Source organism: Pan troglodytes, chromosome 13 (genome assembly GCF_028858775.2).
Source record: "Pan troglodytes isolate AG18354 chromosome 13, NHGRI_mPanTro3-v2.0_pri, whole genome shotgun sequence".
Lineage (NCBI taxonomy): Eukaryota > Metazoa > Chordata > Mammalia > Primates > Hominidae > Pan > Pan troglodytes.
Genome location: NC_072411.2, coordinates 58477684 through 58498090, shown reverse-complemented (window position 1 = coordinate 58498090; position 20407 = coordinate 58477684). Strand labels below are relative to the sequence as shown.

The following is a 20407-nucleotide window of genomic DNA, read 5'->3' as shown; positions in this document are numbered from 1 at the left end:
TGCCTATTTATGGTGCAGAGGGAAAAAAAATTTTCACATCCGGGCTTTGAGAAAGCTCTCAGTGGTTCTCAAGTTTTACCTCGGCTCACAAAGCCACCACACCTTCAGACCAGGTCATGGAAGGAACAAACCTAGAATGTGTTATGTGAGAAAGACCACTCTTCTGACCTGAATAGATTTTTGTCATATCAACCACATCACTGAGGTTAAAGAAAAGCCTACATCATCACATCAGTTTTTCCAGTTAGGACCTAGAAGGTATGAAATAAATGTTAACTTAAAAAAAAAGTGTTAAACAGTGCCGTTGGGCTATAATGAAAAGAAAAAAGACTAGGGTAGCCCTGTGTGAAATCCCTGTACTCCTTCCCACTCTATTCTTGTTTCATCCTGGCCACTCCCATCCCAACCTTCCCATCTTCCTGAGGACTCCTCATGGAGCCCTGACTTTAATGCTCTCTACTGCTGTTGCTCAAAAAGGTTTACTTGTTCTAAAAGTATCCCATGACCCCTTTTCCTAATTTAAATTTCCCTCTTCATCTACTCCATTCTCCCACCAGCCTGGAATTAGAAAAAGGAGACTCCTCTATGAAGTGCTACTTCCTTTCACTAGACCTTAGACTGGATAAGATGACCTCCAAGTTTCATCCAATTAAAAGTGTATTATTAAACCAACCTATACTAAATAGTGAATCACAATCAACTTGATCTAAAAAATCTCCACACCACCACAGAGTGTCTGCTTGCTCCATTCCCAGTGGGGTTGGTTTCTTTGAGTGGTAAAATGCTTATATCGCAGTACTAAGACCCTTGTTCCTTGGCATACAGCTGGTCTGGGGAGAAGAAAACTCAAGCTCCCTTTGTGGAAACTGTCACCTGCTTATGGGTGGAAAATAAAGAAAAGGGGACAAGAAAATGAAGAGGAAGCCACTCTAAGACCACGCTAAAAGCCCTCAGATGCTTAACTGAGGAAGGCCTGGAATGTGGATGTTATCTGTGGCCACAAACCTTCCCTGCAGGTGGACACAAGCAAAAGAAGTCAGCCAACCTTCATCTCCTTTCCTCATCAACTTCCTTGGTTGGAATTGAAGATTTAGGCTGCCCAGCTCCAAAAGAATAATAATAATAATTGCCCTCTCCTTAGGCTATAACAACCCTCACATTCCTCTATCTCTTCTAAATCTGACCTGTTTCCCTTAGAAAATAAAAATAATAAACCTCTAGAGTTCACTTGGCTCAACAGTGGGCACTATTCATCATTGATAAACCTAAGTAATAGCATTGTTAATATGCTTGTATGAAGAAAAGCCATACTATGAAGTAGAGCGAGACAAAAGCATCATTGCTACCACCTCTAACCCCTAACTGCTCCCAGAAACACCAGTCTCCATGGAGGCCTCTATTGTCCCACCTACAATGGCTCTGATTCAGGCAACTGCATTAAAGGTAAGTGAAACCACATCTTATTCAATTTCAATCTGTCTTATGTTTAATTAATTTTTAAAGAACATACAATTGTTTTCTTTACATATATAAGGTAATTTAACTATAGAATTGACTCAAAGGTTTTCAGGAGCTGACCTGGCACCTAAACACTCATAGTACTACCCTCTATCACCAAACATGTTTTAACAATGTACCAACTTTTATATTCAATCCATTTGTATTTAGAATATAGCCCCTGCTTTTATTTCAGGGAAGAAGCTTTGTCCTGGGAGTACCAAATGGCACAAGCCAGGGGCCAGGAAGACAGAGCATGCAAGAACACAGAAAAATGTGCCAGAACCAAAGTCAATAGGTGGCTCTTTAGGACATCAGGAACTTGGGGTTTCAAAACTAACTTATTCTTAATAAACGGCAGTTTATCAGTTGGAATCTTCTTAGAAAACTAGAAAAAATACAAAAATACAGTAGGTAAATATACCTGTAACAAGCCAATACTTTAAGCATCACTCTGCAGAAAAATGGAGCATACCTAGTCACATTTAAGGCCCCAGCTTCTACAAACAAAAGTGTAGCCAATTAATGTATCTCAAAGGGCAGATTTTTTTTGACTATTGAAGTCAGGAAAATTCCCCCCCGCTAGAATGGCTCTGATTGGCAGATATTTTCTGAGAGAGGACAGCTGAGTTAATGGAGGCCTGTGGTCATTTTATGTCAATGTCTGGAATAGGTTGTTTCCTCTTCTCATTCTTGCTTTTATTTTTTATTATTATTATTATTTTTTGCCACTCCCTATGGCTACATCGCACCTGCTACCCCCCAAATACATGCTAATGGCAGTATCTTAAAGGGACAGGAATCACCAGAAAAGAAATGCACATAGTTGGATTTCTTATGCAACTCATTGATTGCATATGCCTGTAGTAATCTTTTTCAACAGAACTTGTCAGGTTAAAATTATAAATGACTTCAAGCTGCTGCTATCCATTTCATTTGGCTATTAGGGTGGTCAGGATGTCTAACTCAGGAAAGATAAAATGACAAAATGTCCCAGGAATCAATAGGTCTTTATTTTGCCTTGATTTTACTGAATAAAATCCACCTATAACTTGACTTCTTGGGGCCAGAGTCTCTTCTGTTTATTCTATTCTTTAAGATCAATTATTAGAGAGAAATCAAACCAAAAAAAGGGATAAAACAGTGTTACCTAGGTACAAATTTAAGCTATAAACTCTGAAGTAGAACATGCTTACTGTGGTTAAAAGATATAAACCACATATAAATTTAGCAACAACTCATCATATTAGATATCGTGACCTTTGGCATCGGCATTTTTCAGTATCATTTCAGATAGCACCAGTAAAGATGGCAGAAGTAATCTAATCCCTTAATGCCCATGTCCCAAACAGAAGTGCACTTCTGAAATAGCCTCAGCAGAAGCCACATCTTTTCACACTTGCTTTTAAGGAACCAAGGCAATCTTTTAAAAGAAATAGTACATCAAGCATCATCAATGGATGAGGAAGAGTTTCAATACCAAGTCAGTGAATTAATAGTACCATTGTACGTATCAAAACTCCACTATGAACCCAATCAATATGTATAATGATTATGTGTCAATTAAAAAAATAAAAACTGCAACATACATGCATTGAGAGTGATGTCCTCACAGTTCAGAATGCAGAAAAAGACTAACACTAATCAAAAGACTATTGCTAATCAAAAGACTTTCGATATCACCCATCTTTAGCAAGAATCACATAAAAATTGGCTTGTTGGGTTTTTTAATGATAGGCCAGCATACTAATTCTTCCTAATATGTGTTTTTATTTATGCATTTTATTGATTGATTGAGACAGGGTCTCACTTTGTCACCCAGGCTGAAGTACAGTGGCATGACCTCAGCTCACTACAGCCTCCACCTTCCAGGCTCAAGCAGTCCTCCCACCTCAGCCTCCAGAGTAGCTGGGACTACAAGTGTACACCATCACACCCGGCTAATTTTTGTATTTTTTTTGTAGAGACAGGGTTTCACCATATTGTCCAGGCTGGTCTCAAACTTCTGGGCTCAAGGGATCTGCCTGCCCTGGCCTCCCAAAGTGCTGGGATTACAGGTTTGAGTCAGTGAACCTGGCCATAATATGTGTTTTTAAAGTGATCCTCATTCAGGATATGGGATTGCAAGCAATGCACCTGGCTCCACCACCTTGTAGCACAAAGAAACAGAAACAAGAAGTATAAGACAAACCATGGCTTAAAGGCAGCCACAAAAATGTGAAAAATGAATCACTCAGTTACAAATTGTTTGCCAAATTCCTTCACCTTCATCTTTGAGAAAGAAATGCACTACACAGCTAGTATCACAAAATGTCCTAATGACATGGGACGGGGGAACAAGAGACTGATACTAACTACTACGGTGGTTGCCAGCATTTCAAGCCTGAAAAGAACAAAGCCATTCAGCAAAATTATTTCCGGGCATCAGTTTGAACTATGGGAAGTCACAGTTGTAAGGTAAAGAGAAAAAAAAAGAAAAGAAACTGAACACTTCATAATATTTGGAAACTTCTTACCAATCTCATTTTCCTGGCTTTCCTTCATTTAAATTTTTACCTAACACAAAGTAATACTTCATAAGTAACTAAACCTTGAAGAAATAAAACCAGGATTCAGTTGGGCCTTTTCTTTTCCATTTCCTTTCTCAGCTGCCTGCCTTCTAATAAGACAAACTTTTGGCAGGAACATAGAAGGTATCCAGACATTTCGATGAATTAGACAAGGAAAGTCTAAATGAAGAAATCCTGGCACTCATAAATGAAGCAGTCTTTTAAAAACCAAAGAGCCAAAACACAGGCTAAATAATGCTTCCTGAAAAAGAAATTCACTTTTTAAAAAAGGAGATACACACAGTTCTCCAGGATCATTAAGGCACTGTTCTAAATTAGTATCTTTCAGATCAAACTGAGAAACTTCACAAGTAATTTCTAAACAAAACCGTTAGTGCACACATTCCCCATAGACAGCTCTTTAGCAGATTTAAGTTGCATACTGTAATCAACACAAGTACAGTTACTTACTTGTTTCCTTCTGTAATGAGCAAACTGAGAAAGTCCTAAAACAGTTGCAAGAGCACCTCCTCCAACAAGAATCGTCCCTTTCACTGCCTTTTGAAATGCCATTTCTTAGCCTACAAAGAAAAATAAGAAACAAAAAGAAGTTAATTGGGATAGTTATCGCATAACCATCCCAATAATAAGACACTGTGTAGATTATGAAACCATGTTAAACTAGAAAAGAAAACATAAAATAAGGAAACTACTAACAAACCAATGTGTATACTGCAACTCAAAATAAATAGCCAAAAAATTCTAGACAAGGGAATTGATCACATAAAAGTTACTTTCTGGTTCGACAGGAATTAAAGAAAGAAAAGCAAATTAAGAGACAACTGAGGATATTTAAACAGTATAAAGTCAAAAGAACTGTGAAAAGAAATGTCATTGGGTATTTAACAAAACTGCACGCTATACTTGCAAATTTGTTTAACACCTAATCCTCTCCTCAAGGAGAACCAGCAGAAAGAAGTCTTGGGTCACTCAACAAGACAATAAACACCAGCTTGCTTCAGGTTCTTTGGCTAGTGTTTAATTCAAATTGTGGTAAGACTCCCTTCCCAAGTTTTTCCCTTTCTAATGAAGTTTTCACTACAGCCAAAAGCCAGCAGTGTTATATTTCTATTATTGAAAGAGTCGGCTGGGCGTGGTGGCTCACACTTGTAATCCCAGCACTTTGGGAGGCCGTGGTGGTGGACGCCTGTGATCCCAGCTACTCGGGAGGCTGAGGCAGGAGAATCGCCTGAACCCAGGAGGCAGAGGTTGCAGTGAGCCGAGATCATGCCACTGCACTCCAACCTGGGTGACAGAGCTAGACTCCGTCTCAGAAAAAAAGAGTATACTTTACAGATAAGAAGTCAGAGGTATTATGCCTTAAGGCTTTCACAAACTGACCAATTTAACCAGCTGTAATTCCTTTCATTAGGGGAACTTAACAGAAAAAGTTTTCTTCTAGCCAGAGTTGTATGACACCAAAATTTTAAGAGAAAACCCTCCAGATCAAGCACTCACTGTATATTTGTGCTCTCTGTATTTATATTTTTTTCTTTCTCTCTTTTTGTAGAGACCGAGTCTGGCTCTGTCACCCAGGCCAGAGTGCAGTGGCTCAATCATAGCAAACTATAAAATCAAACTCCTGGGCAAGTGATTCTCCCAAGTAGCTGATACTACCAAGTGCATGCCGCCATGCATGGCTATTTTTTTTTCTTTCTTTCTTCTTTTTTTTTTTTTTTTCTGTAGAGACAAGGTCTTGCTATGTTGCCCAAACTGGACTCAAGCAATCTCCTACCTTGGCTTCCCAAAGTGCTAGGATTACAAACATGAGCCACCCCACACTCTGCTCCACTGAATATTTCTCAAGTTCTGCATTGTCTTAGCTCTTAACTTTCTTTCCTCTCACTTGTTTTCCACTACTGGACTGATAATGGAATTTTCTAAAGTTTTGATGAGGACTTAAAAATTATTCTTTAACTCTTTCAGAAACTAAGAAGATTGCATAAAAATGAAAATTCCATCAAAAATCCTTTTGTCCGCTTTTACTGTTAAATGTAAAAAGATAATCCTGTGTGATCAACTAAAAAAAATTCTAGAGTTGAGTAATTTGACCTGCCTAAGACTTTACATTCACAAAAGCAGGGAAACAGGGAAGCCACTACCCTATTTCCTTGTAGGGGTGGAGCACTGGCCTGTCTGGACAACACATGTTACATTCTACTGATAGCTCACAACTCAAGAAAACAATTTATTATGAAGGTAGTTTTAACTTAGGATACTAAAAAAACAGTATCTCAACATAAATTATGATATGGTTAAATATTTGGGTCCATACTGAATAAACTGTATCTATTATCATACTATCCTAAATAAAGAATTGCAATATAGTTGATAACTATGATTCTATAGAAAACTCATTTTAGGATACTATAAATTATATACTGATATGTGGTGGCATTTTTAAAATTTTTTTCTTCTGATCTCATTCTTCCTGACAAACTCCTAAATTCTAAACTTTATCTTTTTAATTAAGATTCTTCCCAGGATTAGAGCCCAGGAGTTTGAGCTTGCAGTGAGCTGCAATTGTGCCACTGCACTCCAGCCTGGGAGACAGAACAAGACTCTGTCTCTAAAAAAAATTTTATTGATTCTTACTAGGAAAATATTTCACAAGCATATGTACTCTGCTGCTGGAGGTCTCTTCTTTACTGTCCCTTTGCTATATCAACCATCTTCTCTTTCCCAAATTATGCAGGAAAGTTGGTGTATGCTGGCTAGGGGCCACCATTCATCATTCAGTCAACCCTAGGCAAAACCTTATATCCTAGGTTGCTGGGATAGTAAAAACCCTAACTTAGCAGGTACCCATTTGTCATAGCTCACTAGGTACTGTTGTAAACATTCACATGGGTGCCTATCACACAACAATGTAAGCCCTAGCAGCCAAGAGATAGCATGCTATCTCAAGGCTAACTGGGTTCCTCTGACAACTGGAGACAGAGAATAAAGTCCTAGTTCTATTTACTACTTACCTTAAACAATGCACATGCCTGACTCATAGCAGTGTGGTGGTCCCTAGGATATGAGTGTTGTGACTGATTGACTTATCATTGCTTCTGTCTTGTTGATAATGTCATTGTTGACCTCACAAAGGATACCACACATCAACATGGCCAACTCAGGGAAGTTATATACAACACAGTCAATGAAAATGTTTCATTCTCAGAGGTGTTCATTCAGCCAGTTAAGTTTGAAGCTAGTATTTTCAAATGTGTGGGTCCCTATGTTCCCTGCCTACCTGATAGTATTGTTTTAATTTGATTTGTCAGAGACCAAAACTTGCAAAGGAAGATATTTTCATGCATTTTCCCAATGAGCCACTAATACTATCAAAAAACTACATTATCATGTCATCTTGCAGAGTTAGCAATAATATCAACTATAATCAATAAAGAGTTTTCCTTTTTCCATAATTTAAAAAAATAATGTATGCTTGGGGGCTCATTATTTCTACTGTGATCAAATCCTTCTGTACGGTCATCTGGTTAACTCAAAGTCAAAGGCAAGAATCAGCCAGTTTCACTTGACTTTCCTAAGATTATCATTATGAGTGTTGTTATTGTTATGAATGTTACAATAATAATCACCACCATTTATTATTTACTAGGTAACAGGTACTGTGCTTTTAATTCTTTACACACATCAGCTCATTTCACCCTCACAACATCTAATTTCATAAAAGGGGCAGTGGTAGCTCAGAGGAAATGGGGGATTTCCCCAAAGTCACTGCCTACTAAGTGAGAAAACAAGACTGAGTTTATGTTCTTGAGCCCTGGTGGTTCTGTCCTGCCTTTGGTCTCAAAAGGCAACTTCTCCCCAAAAGCTATACCATATTTTGTTGTCACTCCCAAAAGAAGGCCCTGTTCTCAAACAATCACCCAAATGTTCAGTCCCTTGGCATTTGGGTTAATCTCCAAGGCAATGAAGAAGTCTCTAGCAAAGTATCTACTAGTAATCTTCTGCCAGGTAATGTAAGACCTTTGTTTTAGGGCCGGGCACGGTGGCTCACATCTGTAATCCCAGCACTTTGGGAGGCTGAGGTGGGTAGATCATTTGAGGTCAGGAGTTCAAGACCAGCCTGGCCAACATGCTGAAACCTTGTCTCTACTAAAAATACAAAAATTAGCCAGGCAGTAGAGGCATGCGCCTGTAATCCCAGCTACTCGGGAGCCTGAGGCAAGAGAATCCCTTGAGCCTGGGAGGCGGAGACTGCAGTGAGCTGAGATTGCACCACTGCACTCCAGTCTGGGTGACAGAGTAAGACCCTGTCTCAAAAAATAAAAAATTTAAAAAAGAACTTTGTTTTAATGCTGAAAGAATGAAATTTAGAACTATATAAACCAAATGCTGTGGACAACATGTACCCATTTACCATTGTAAGGAGAAACGTTTTCACAATGATTACAAACAAAAAAAAAAGATTATTTCCTTCTAAGTAACAGCTTTACTAGAAAACTAGCAAAGAAGGGGACCAAAAATATACACAAATCTTTACTAACTTCTGCAATAAATGTTCAAGGAAACCAGAGGTGAAAAAATTTTTAAAAATAGAATTAGCTTATTTATCATAGCTTCAAATCCATGTTTTATAGCCTTTTAATTAAATCACATATATGCTTACTCAGGACCAGCTGCTGCATTGACATAGACCAGAGCTAGCTCTAATTCTTGCAAGGAGAACACCAGCTCAGTTGGCAAAACCTAAACAAATGGTGCTCAACTAAATATATCTGTGAGTTTATCAACTAACTGCCCACAAGCAATTAATCTATCTGTAGGATTAAATATCAAAGTGTGTCTTGTAACTCTGCACTCTGTCTTATAACTAGTTGTGCTATACTGAGTGTTATAGTCTGATAGAAAAAAAAAGCAAGGTGCTATATCATTTTAATGTTGCAAGAAATTGACTCTGACTAAAAGAATTAAAGAAGGCTTCAGTGAAGACAGGATTTTGGAGAAGGGTCTTGAAGGGGAAAAGAATTTGGAGGGGAGTGAGTAGGGAACGTTATAGAGAAAGACAATTGGCGGAGAAAGGGGAGCATCATGGTACGTTCTAGGCATACAAATAGTTATCTCGTTTGGCTGGAGATGATGTACAGCTAGAAACGGGGTTTAAAAAGAAGTCCAGAGGGAAGAGAGAGGAAGACTGTGTACACGTGAAGTAAAATATTTATATGATATCCTGTTGGCAACGGGGAGTAGAGGCTGTAGATTAAGGAAGTAAGATGTTTTGTCTAACGTTCTGTAAAGACTATTCAAGTAGATTTTTGTGTTGAAGCTTACGAAGACAGAGAGACCAATTAGAGGGCAATGAAATAGATCCCGTGTGAGAGAAGAGCCTGGTTTAAGGCAACATTAAAGAGTGCAAATCTAGAGACTGATGTTTTGCACAACTCTCTAAGGACAGCACTCAATTAGAGAGCATGACAAGACCTGACAACCAATTACAGGAGGCAGCAGGAAGATACTGAACACAATAAGTGGTTTTAGTTCGGGCAGCTGGAAAATGGCCCCAAGATTTCAATATTAAGATCTAGAAAGAGAAGCAGGTTTAAGGAAGAAGAGAAGCTCAGCTTGCAACTAAGAAAATTTGAGATCTTGACGGAACATCTACTCAGAAAACAGCACAGATGAATATTTGGGTCTAAAACTCCCAAGAGTAATAGGTACTTGGGAAAATTTTGCCTAGAACTGACAGATGTAATTGCTACACAACAAAATGTACTTACTGCTAGCAAACAAAAACTAAATTTGCCACTTCTCAAAGTTTGCTGACCTTTGTTTGTACCTGACTGCTGCAACTTATCTGGCTCAGCTGAATTCTTAGATGTCCTTGTAGGGCTCCCATTATAGACAGTGACTTTTAACAAAGAACAACTCCTCACATCCTATTTCATGTAAGTCCCTGAGTGCATCCACCACTTCTACCTCCTCCCATTCATAGGCAAGGCAACTATGCACAAGCAAATTTATTCCAGAACCAGATCGCACTTCCTGGCCTCTGAAATCTCTTTAAAAAGTACTCACTCTCCTCCTCTTCTTCCTGTCTTCTCTCTTCCAGAAGCCTTACTTATCAAAATACAAATTTAGCACAAGTAAGAATCATGCAAATGGGCTGGACCAGTGGCTTATACCTGTAATCCCAGCAATTTGGGAGGCCAAGGCAGGAGGATTCTTTGATATCAGGAGTTCAAGACCAGCTTGGGCAACAAAGCAAGACTCCATCTCTATTAAAGAAAATTTAAAAATTAGCTGGGCATGGTGGCGCACACCTCTAGTTTCAGCTATTCAAGAGGCCAAAGTGGGAGGAATCATGTGTGCCCAGGAGGTCAAGGCTTCAATGAGCCATGATCATACCACTGCACTCCAGCCTGGGCGACAGAGCAAAGCCCTGTCTTAAAAAAAAAAAGAAAAAGAAAAAGATTCCATGCAAATACATTTATCACTCCTCTGTGGAATAAGCCCTGGGTCCCTTTGTCAGAGGCATGTGAACCAGAGGAACTCCATCTTGAATAGGAGCTGGGTAAAATAAGCCACCCCTTGTTTAGCATATAATCAAGAAATAACCATAAAAATGGGCAACCAGCAGCCCTGTGTCTATGGAGTAGTCATTCTTTTATTCCTTCACTTTCACTTTATGGACTCACCCTTAACTCTTTCTTGTGTGAGATCCAAGAACCCTCTCTAGGCATCTGGATGGGGACCCCCTTCCTGTAACACCTTTATGTTTACAAAAACTCTCCTATCTTTCTGGTTTCTTATATAGAAACCTCAATTACCTTTCTAATCCCCATGCTCTCCATTAGTTTAGAACTTCTCAGGGTTTTGATTCTTATGCCAGCATAGAAGTAAGCATATTTCTCTCCATCCCTTACAAGCATGACCAATGGAGGGGCGGAGAGTACAGCTCAAAGATCAATTACAGAAGAGTAATTTCAACGACCAGCCTTGCTGTCCTCGGGGCATGCATTCTCCAGCAAGACATAAAGGCATCCCATATTGCACTCCCATGTTTATTGCAGCACTAGTCACAATAGCCAAGATTTTCAATCAACCTAAGTGTCCATCAACAGACAAATGGATAACAAAAATGTGGTACATATACACAATGAAGTAGTATTCAGCCATAAAAAAGAATGAGATCAGGCTGGGCACAGTGGCTCACACCTGTAATCCTAGCACTTTGGGATGCCAAGGTGGGCAGATCACTTGAGTTCAGAAGTTCGAAACCAGCCTGGCCAACATGGTGAAACTCCATCTCTACTAAAAATACAAAAAAATTAGCCAGGCATGGTGGTGGGTGCCTGTAATCCCAGATACTCAGGAGGCTGAGACAGGAGGAAAATCACGTGAACCTGGGAGGTGGAGGTTGCAGTGAGCTGAGATCACGCCACTGCACTCCAGCCTGGGCGAGAGAGCGAGAGACTCCGTCTCAAAAAAGAAAAGAATGAGATCATTTCATTTGCAACAACACGGGTAAAACTGGAGGACATCATGTTAAGTGAAATAAATAAGGCACAGAAGGACAAATTTTGCATATTTTCACTCATTTGTGGGAGCTAAAAATAAAAACAAATGAACTCATGGAGACAGAGAGTCAGAGAGTAGAGGATGGCTACCAAAGGTTGGAGATGGTAGTGAGGTTGGGGTAGGGATGGTTAATGAGTATAAAAACATAGTTAGAATGAATAAGATCTGGAAGTTGATAGAACAGGGTGACTGCAGTCAACAATAACTTACTGTACATTTAAAAATAACTAAGAGAATGTAATTGGAATGTTCGTAACACAAAGAAATAAATGCTTAAGGTAATGGATACCCCATTTACCCTGATATTACTGTTACTCATTGCATGCCTGTAGCAAATTATCTCATGTACCCAAAAATATGTATACATACTATGTACCCAGAAAAATTAAAAAGAAAAAAGAAATTAAAAATAAATAAAAGCGATCCATGCTCTTCCAATCACCTACACTGAGAAATCCAGATGTACAAGGCATTTCAAACATTAAATAAAAACCCCAAGATGTAACCTAGAGGTAGCCCTTTAATCACTAAGCCCTTTACCTAAGCCTTTTGTGGTCCAAAGGTAGCAAATGCTCCTTACACTTCATCTGTGCAGCCACCTGCTCCTGTAGCTGTGCATGCAAAACCCACTCCATCAACTATTTTGAGTCGTGTCACACTGTCACACGCATGGAAGGCACAACTCAGAGGGCCAGGCCTCACACTCGCATACAAATCCAGTGACTTATTGAAGAAAAGTGCATGAGTCTTACAAAATAAGCATATAGAACCTCATCAGAGAAGGTCCTAGCAAACGGGTCTGTAATCATGGATAGCTTGACAGCAAGTCCACAGTAAAACAGAAGGAGTGAGCTCAAAAGCATCTTCCCTCCCAGCAGCACCCTTTTAACTATAAAAGTCAAGATCACTGGGTGGCTTGAACTAGATGTGTTTTAGCAAGCAAACCTTTTATTATTCCAATTAATGTGATAACAAATGTTTTGTACAATTCCCTTGAAGGAGGTATCTCATAGTTCAGACACACCAAACATATGCTGATAAAGTGCTTACTCAGACAAGTAACAATCAAAGCATACCATGTACCACTCTTTCCCCAAGTTTTACTTTACTGTGGGGATCATGATTAGTACTCTGCCTGCAAACGCATTCCCCCCAGCCAAGCAGAGAAGGACTTACACACCTGTATCTTACACATGTGATTCCTACAGAAACACACAGAGAGCCCTCAAGTGTACTTTTTGAAAGCTATCAGACCTAAATGAACAAAACAGTCAAACAGAAGAGGCACATTAGCCTGTTCTCTGGAAACAGAGAGGAGGTCTATTCTGTAAACTGAAAGTGAATTCTCCTCTTTTGTTGTTGTTGCTTTTAAAAAGGATTTAGGCCAAGACTGGACAGGAAATTGATCCAAGGGTTCTTCACAAAAGACAATCCCTATGGAAAGAAGTGAATGTATCAAGTCCTAAGAAAACAGAAGACACTTTTATCCTTCCGTCACCTTCTTTAGCCTTTTCTCTATTATATCAAAAGCAAAAACACACAAACACAACAATAACAACCTATAGTTGTAAAGAATATATACACTGAACAGGATATCAAACAACAAACAAAAAGGCTTTTCCGAAGTCACTGAGAAAAGCATTATCCTGATAACGCAAGATAAATCAAAAAACCAAGTAAAAGTCAACAGAAATGTGTGAAACATAATCCTCAGGTTCTAAATACACAAATTTTTGGACTGTGGTGGAAGAAGCTAAAGCAACACACTCACACATTGCTGGGAAGGCATCCAGACTCTAGCTTTGTCCCTGACTTCCACACCCTATCAAAAGGCCAGCCTGCTTCCAAGAAGGGCAGGTTCTTTCACTTCCAATCCATTTATTTCCCCAGGCAATTACTGCCAGAAGGGCCCACCCCAGCCCAAGAGAAAGTAAACAATTTTAGCAGAGGAAGAGTATTTCCATAAAGAAGAATGAGAAAAAAAAATCAGGAAACGAAGAGAAAGCGAAAGAAAATAAACACTATATTTATATCAATTCACATAGTGTAAAGCTAGAAAATTCTGAGTCTCCCTGGGTCACCTTTATGTCAATTATATCATTTTAGAAGCAAACCAACAGCGAGAACGAGGTTGGCCCAGGACCACTTCTCAGACTCAAAGGAGGGCAGGAGCCTGGAAGCTTGACAGGAGAAGCTGGCTAAGAAACGAGTTGAGCTAGTTTCAGGGGCAGAGTTCAAAAAATGCAAGTAAAAGGTACAAAAGAAGGAGAAAATAAGGTCAATAACTATTTAAAGTGAGCCAGTTAAAAGTCTCTGTTTATAAAAAATTTGTTGCAAACATTATTACATGGGGATTTCTGATGTGTGATGGGGGGGTTAAGTTTAACAATGTCATAACTGTTAATCGAGCATTTATTTCACAAAGTCCTCTAAAACAAAAAATGCATTGAAAGGGAGGGAGCCTTAGAGGAACACAAGGATACACGTTTGCACTCTAGTAGTGATGCATTATTTAAGACCCGATTTTTTACAAAATATATGCCATTTCCAAGGCAATTGCCATATAACATACTTATGCTTTCTACCATTTCTAAAATACACACTGGAACTATAGTCACAAATTTGACCCTTTTTCTTTATTTCATGAGGTTCACTATAGAATTATAAGAAATCAATGAAGCTCATTATATTCATTAAATGCAAATAACCACAGCTTAATTCATAATAGAATAGTTTCTATTATGTTTGCTTTCCATACAATTGCTAAAAAAGTCATAAAGAACTATAGTTAGTGCATGCAAGTGAATTTGTATTCCATTTTAAATTCATTTTAAAATCAAAGTTAATATATACTCTGTATCACTCCAGATATATTCACGGATTTGTGTTTAAAGTCATACAATCCTATCTTTAATATTCCATTAAAATCTATTTCTGCCTTCTTTGCTTACCATATACATAATTGAGGGTAACCCTGAGAGCCCCAAAATAAAATGTCCCTCCCAAGTGAAAACTTGAAGCATTCCTTCACAAAAATGCCAACCCCTTGTAAAAACACAAGTCAGGTTAAGGAGCTGAGTGGGTAACATGCCTAGTACAGAATTAAACAAACTTGCATTTATATCAACTAACAAGAAATGGTTGACTTAGCATGAAAAGGAGATAGCACAACAGGGAGAAAAACTTTAAATCTGCCTTGAGGAGGCAGGAATGTTATCAATGAAACACATTCATTGATAACATTCAAAAGAAGTTCATTAGTCAAACAGACCATACTAGTCCTGTGCTTCTTTCAGTCTTTCCGCCCCTTTACTAACCCTTTATTGGGTTAAGATAATGTTTGACATTCCTTTGGCAGCATAAACGCTCTTTTACATTTTACATGCTGTTACAGAATCTACTTCAGTAATCAAAACAAGAAAAAGGCCTGGAGTGGTGGGTGGCTAACATCTATAATCCCAGACTTAGAGAAACCCAGGCAGGAGGATCCCTTGAGGCCAGGAGTTCAAGACCAACCTGGGAAGCGAGACCCTGTCTCTACAGAAAAAATCTTTTTAATTAGCTGGGCATGATGGCACATGCCTGTAGTACCAGTTACTCAGGAGACTTAAGTGGGAGGATTGTTTGAACCCAGGAATTCAAGGCTGCAGTGAGCTGTGAGGGCACCACTGCACTCCAGCACAGGTGATAGAATGAGATCCTGTCTCAAAAAAAAAAAAAAAAAAAGAAAGAAAGAAAGAAAGAAAAGAAAAGAAAAAGTCCTTTACCTTGTTATAAAATAAGCTGCAAGTTAAAGAGTTTTAAATGTCTGTCTTAAGATTAAAACATATCAAGCCTTCCCTCAAAATTTATTAAAACTAACAAAGCCTTACAGAGTAACTACAATCATGGCTGTTGAATACATACTGTAAAATGTTTCGTAAGAAAACAAAGTCCAGGCCGGGCACGGTGGCTCATGCCTGTAATCCCAGCACTCTGGGAGGCCGTGGCGGGTGGATCACTTGAGGTCAGGAGTTCGAGACCAGCCTGGCCAACATGGTGAAGCCCCATCTCTACTAAAACTACAAAAATTAGCCAGGCATTGTGATGGGTGCCTGTAGTCCCAGCTACTCAGGAGGCTGAGGCAGGAGAATCACTTGAACCCAGGAGGTGGAGGCTTTAGTGAGCCAAGATCATGCCACTGCACACCCGCCTGGGCAACAAAGCAAGACTCCATCTCAAAAAAAAAAAAAAAAAGAAAATGTACCAATTCTTTCAAAAGTTCCTGTTGCAACTGCATTATATGCCGTTAGAAATGTATTTGGGGAAGTATCTGTTGAAGATGGTTTAAGAAATCCTGAGCTTATTTTTTTTAATTATGACTGAATTTTTAATAATAATTAGTTATAGCACAATAACTTCAGTTATTGTTCAGTTCATTGTAAAAGAAAGTTCTCAATTTGAATACAGCTCTATTACAAACATCACTACACATATATTTAATGTATAAGTGGTGACTGAGAGTTATAAGAGATCAAGAAGTGCGCTGTGGTGGGAAGACCAGTCACTCTGTTTCCTTGACAGAGAGAAGATCCCTAGGAAAAAAGCTGACTAGTTTTTCCATCCTGCAGTCTTTTTTCTCCTGTAACCTGTTGAAATTTACATTTAAAATTTACTCCTCTGTACATCTAATAATCCACAAGTATAAATGGAACTACAACAAAGAGCCAAAGTACAGATACAATGCATATATGAAAAAGGAAACCTGAGACGTACTGTAGTGAAAATAATCATGTATTAGAATATTTAGCTTACTGATTACACTTCCTAAAAATGTCTGACTCACAAGGAAATAAGAATCAGATAAGAGAAACAGATTGAAGTAATTCATTCTGCTAACAAAATTCCCATTTAAAGTAAGTGAAAACAATGTATTTCCTAAATGCTCCATCCCCACTCCAAAAAAAGTGAAGAAAATATACTACATTTTCCTTCACCTATGCAAAAATAATGAGGAAAGCTGTATTTCTATCTCAGTCATTTTGGCTAAAATGATCTTGGTCATAAGATCTTACTCTCCTCAGTTGAATAGCGCATCCTTTCCAAACTAAAGAAAAAGATATTTCTTTTCTTCTTTAAAAGGGCTAGCACAAACCCTCATGAAAAGCATTCAAGTACTACAGTCTAGTCATTCTGCATAAGATGCTTGGTATCAACATTACAGAGCTAATACCACAGAGGTGACAGGTCTAAAATTTAAATAGCATAAATAGAGAAAATAAAGGGTTGGACTCAATATTCCTTTTGAAGCTGTCATTGATCTTTTTTTCAAAAAAGAACTCTATAGTCTTTCCCAAAAATATATAATTCTCTATGTTGTATTCCCAAAACTCTAAATTAAAAAAGAAAATCATCAGGGGGTATTCTGGAAGGAAAGACACCCTTGTAATTCTGTCTCTTCCACTAACTTGCTCTGCGATTTCAGGCAAATCACTTGAACTTGCTGATCCTCACTCCAACTATATATGAGCTAGCCTTCAAAATGTCCAAAGCTATTTTAACTTTAAAAGTTTATTACTTTATGGTTTTTCTTCATTCAGTAGATGAAGAAGGGGAAACAACCCTCATGCATTAAATGTGGCATTCTCTTAATGTCCTATTTATTTAGCACTGTTAGATAATTAAAACTTGCATTCATGGTTTTATTTAATAATTATTTACTGATCATCCATCATGTGTCAGGCACTGAGCAAACAAAGAACACACACAAAAAAATCCCTGCATTCCAACAGTTTACATCTGAGTGGAGTATACAGTTAAAAAAAAATTCTGTATTCTTTTGGATTAAAATACTATATTTCAAGAATGTAAGTCACACTTTGGCTTCTTAAATAATATTAACCATGAATTCAATTATTGACGACTTACAGCCATCCATATGTACATGCTATGATATGGTGATGGCCTCAGGAATAATAGGAGTGACAACACTATTAATCCCTTTACTTAGTGGTCTCAGGTCCCAGTCTGTTCCTGTATGAATTCTTCCTCTCTCTGCTTCCTACAATTTTCCTGCTTCTTCCAAACTATCAGGCTGATGATAATCTTCCCTGTTTATCTTTGAGCTCACTTCTTTTTTAATACTTTAAGTTCTAGGATATACGTACACAACATCCAGGTTTGTTACATATGTATACATGTGCCATGTTGGTGTGCTGCACCCATTAACTCGTCATTGTTACCACTGTGGTTAGAAAAATGAGAGCCAAGTTAGTTTAACTGTTTCAAATACAAGTAAATAGCTCTAAGTAAGGCTAAAGGAGCTACTTACTAGAATTTTAACACTTGGTTTTCAATGTTCTGGCTCTAACTCTTCAGGGATCTTTTTACCCCCTTCTTTTATGTGTTTCAGGTTAGTGGAGCTTACTAGAAAACATCTGGATTTTGCTATACACACTGTGAATGAAACAAACTACCCCAGCCTCTTACATAGAGTTAAGAATGTCAGGCTAGGTGTGGTGGCTCATGCCTGTAATCCCAGCACTTTGGAAAGCCAAGGCAGGCAGATCACCTGAGGTTGGAAGTTTGAGACCAGCCCGACCAATATGGAGAAACCCCATCTCTACTAAAAATACAAAAAAAAAAAAAAAAAATTATCCGGGTGTGGTGGTGCATGCCTGGAATCCCAGCTACTTGGGAGGCTGAGGCAGGAGAATTGCTTGAACCCGGGAGGCGGAGGTTGCAGTGAGCCAAGATCACGCCATTGGACTCCAGCCTGGGCAACAAGAGCAAAACTCCATCTCAAAAAAGAAAAAAGAAAAAGAAAAAAAGAATGTCAAACCAGGTACATGCACAGAGTCCAGGCCTTAGAAAAAGAAAATTCTTATTTCAATTCTACCTCATCTGAATAGATCCACATTATCTTGAAAAAACATGGCAACACTCTCTGCTTCTGTGCTAGAAACAATTAGTATATTTTTCTGTGCTCTCCTGCATTTAAAGAAATATTTGCAGATAAATGGACCAAAAAAATCCATCTGCTGCTTCTAAAAAACTCGAAAATTCCTTGAGAACTGGCTTATTGAAAACATACCATTAGCAAAGGAAAGATTAAAATTGTAATTTCTTAGAATATAACCAAAGCAAGAGTTCCATCAAATACTCAGGAAAGTATCCGTGAAGGACCTACCCAAGTGAAGAAGACAGGAGGAGGAGCATTGGTTCAGGTAACATACATTCAACTGGGATTGACTGAATACCTGGCAGATCCCCGGCACTGTTCCAGGGGCTGGGAATTCCTCTACTCTCATGGATTGGAAGAGACAAAAATAAACATGTAAACAAACATAAAAATTAAGTATTTTGAAAGTGAGAATTACTAGGAAAAAATAAAGATGAAATAATAGGTTAGAGGATAACTGGGGTAGGCTGGACATGATGGCTCATGCCTGTAATCCCAACACTTGGGGAGGCCAAGGTGGGAGGATCGCTTGAGGTCAGGAGTTTGAGACTAGCCTGGGTAACATAGTGAGACCCTGTGCCTACAAAAAATAGAAAAAATGAGCTGGGCATGGTAACATGCACCTATAGTCCCAGCCACTCAGGAGGCTGAGGCAGGAGGATTGCTTGAGCACAGGAGTTGGAGGCTACAGTGAGCCACGATCACACCAACCTGGGTGACAAAGTGAGACCCTGTCTCAAAAACAAACAAACAAAAAAGTCAGTGGAGAATTTTAATCAGTACAATGATACGATGAAACTTATATTTCAGAAAGAAAGGAAGAAATGCCCTAGCTGCAGTATAGAGGATGCCTTTTAGGGTAATAAGAGTAAAAGTAGAGCCTGGAAGGTCAAGGCTACAGCGAGCTGAGATCCCACCACTGCACTCCACCCTGGGCAACAGAGTGAGATCCTGTCTCAAAAAAAAAAAAAAAAAAAGAGAGAGAGAGAGAGAAAATGTGATAATTTAGTGCTTGCCTGCAGGAACACAACTACTCCTATAGGCACAGGCACATCCAGGGACCTGCTAGTCATAGGATGCTATCCTTGGCATATTCAAATGACACCAATGACCCCCAGGAGAGAGAGAGGGTTGGTTTTTCATTAGGATACCATTAGCCATGTTCATAATGAGTAGATGCAAGTATAGAAAAAAGGACACAATGGGAGAGGGGGAAAGAGTTAACAAATTATATGAGAAAACAGGCAAAAATACCAACTGCAATCTACAAGATTCTATAATAGGGAAACAAATACTTTAGGGATAAACTTGAATGTAAATATGTACTGAACTTACATACTTGAAAGACTGTTCATCTCACTCAGTCTAACAGGCTAGCAACAATGAACAGACAGTGTCAACTAAGAGAGCCTCTTAAATGCCAACAGAAGTCTTTTTTATATTTCTATTTCCCCTTGGGCTGGGGTTGTTTGCAGGTGACTTTTCTCACCCCACAACTCATTATAATTTGCACTGATTTTGGACCCATATTGGAAAAGAACCCTAGGTCACATCTCTAAAGGCTGAGGCACCCAGAGCATTTCCCACCAACTACAGGCCAGGAAGTTAAGAGCTGTGTGAAGCTTATTGACCCAGCTGAGTATAAATTTAACAGGCAAGAGAGACTGCATATGATTAATTACAGTTATTTATATTTATGGGTTTGAATCTTGAGGATGCCTGGCCTATCCCCATTTTATTTCATAATTTTCCCCCTATTGGAGACTGAAGAGCAAAAGTCAATTGCCTGAAGTGTTGGCATCACACTGGAAACTAAAGGGCCATGCATTTC

At 38.7% G+C, this 20407-nt stretch overlaps 1 protein-coding gene across 15 annotated transcripts in view; it reads right to left on the bottom strand.

The window, feature by feature from the left end:
* Nucleotides 1-20407, bottom strand: part of GPD2 (glycerol-3-phosphate dehydrogenase 2) — a 179597-nt gene that overhangs the window by 134097 nt on the left and 25093 nt on the right. For 10 of the 15 annotated variants that reach the window (XR_010150104.1, XR_010150106.1, XR_010150103.1 and 7 more), the window contains exon 2: nt 4518-4627. Coding sequence is in view for 9 of the 15 variants with exons in the window: in XM_016949838.3 (XP_016805327.1) it covers nt 4518-4619 (102 nt within the window). In the remaining 6 variants the exon portion in view is untranslated. Of the gene's footprint in view, nt 1-4517; nt 4628-7078; nt 7179-20407 lie in introns of those variants that run through there. The other 5 variants (XR_010150101.1, XR_010150102.1, XR_010150105.1 and 2 more) reach the window with 3 other exon arrangements.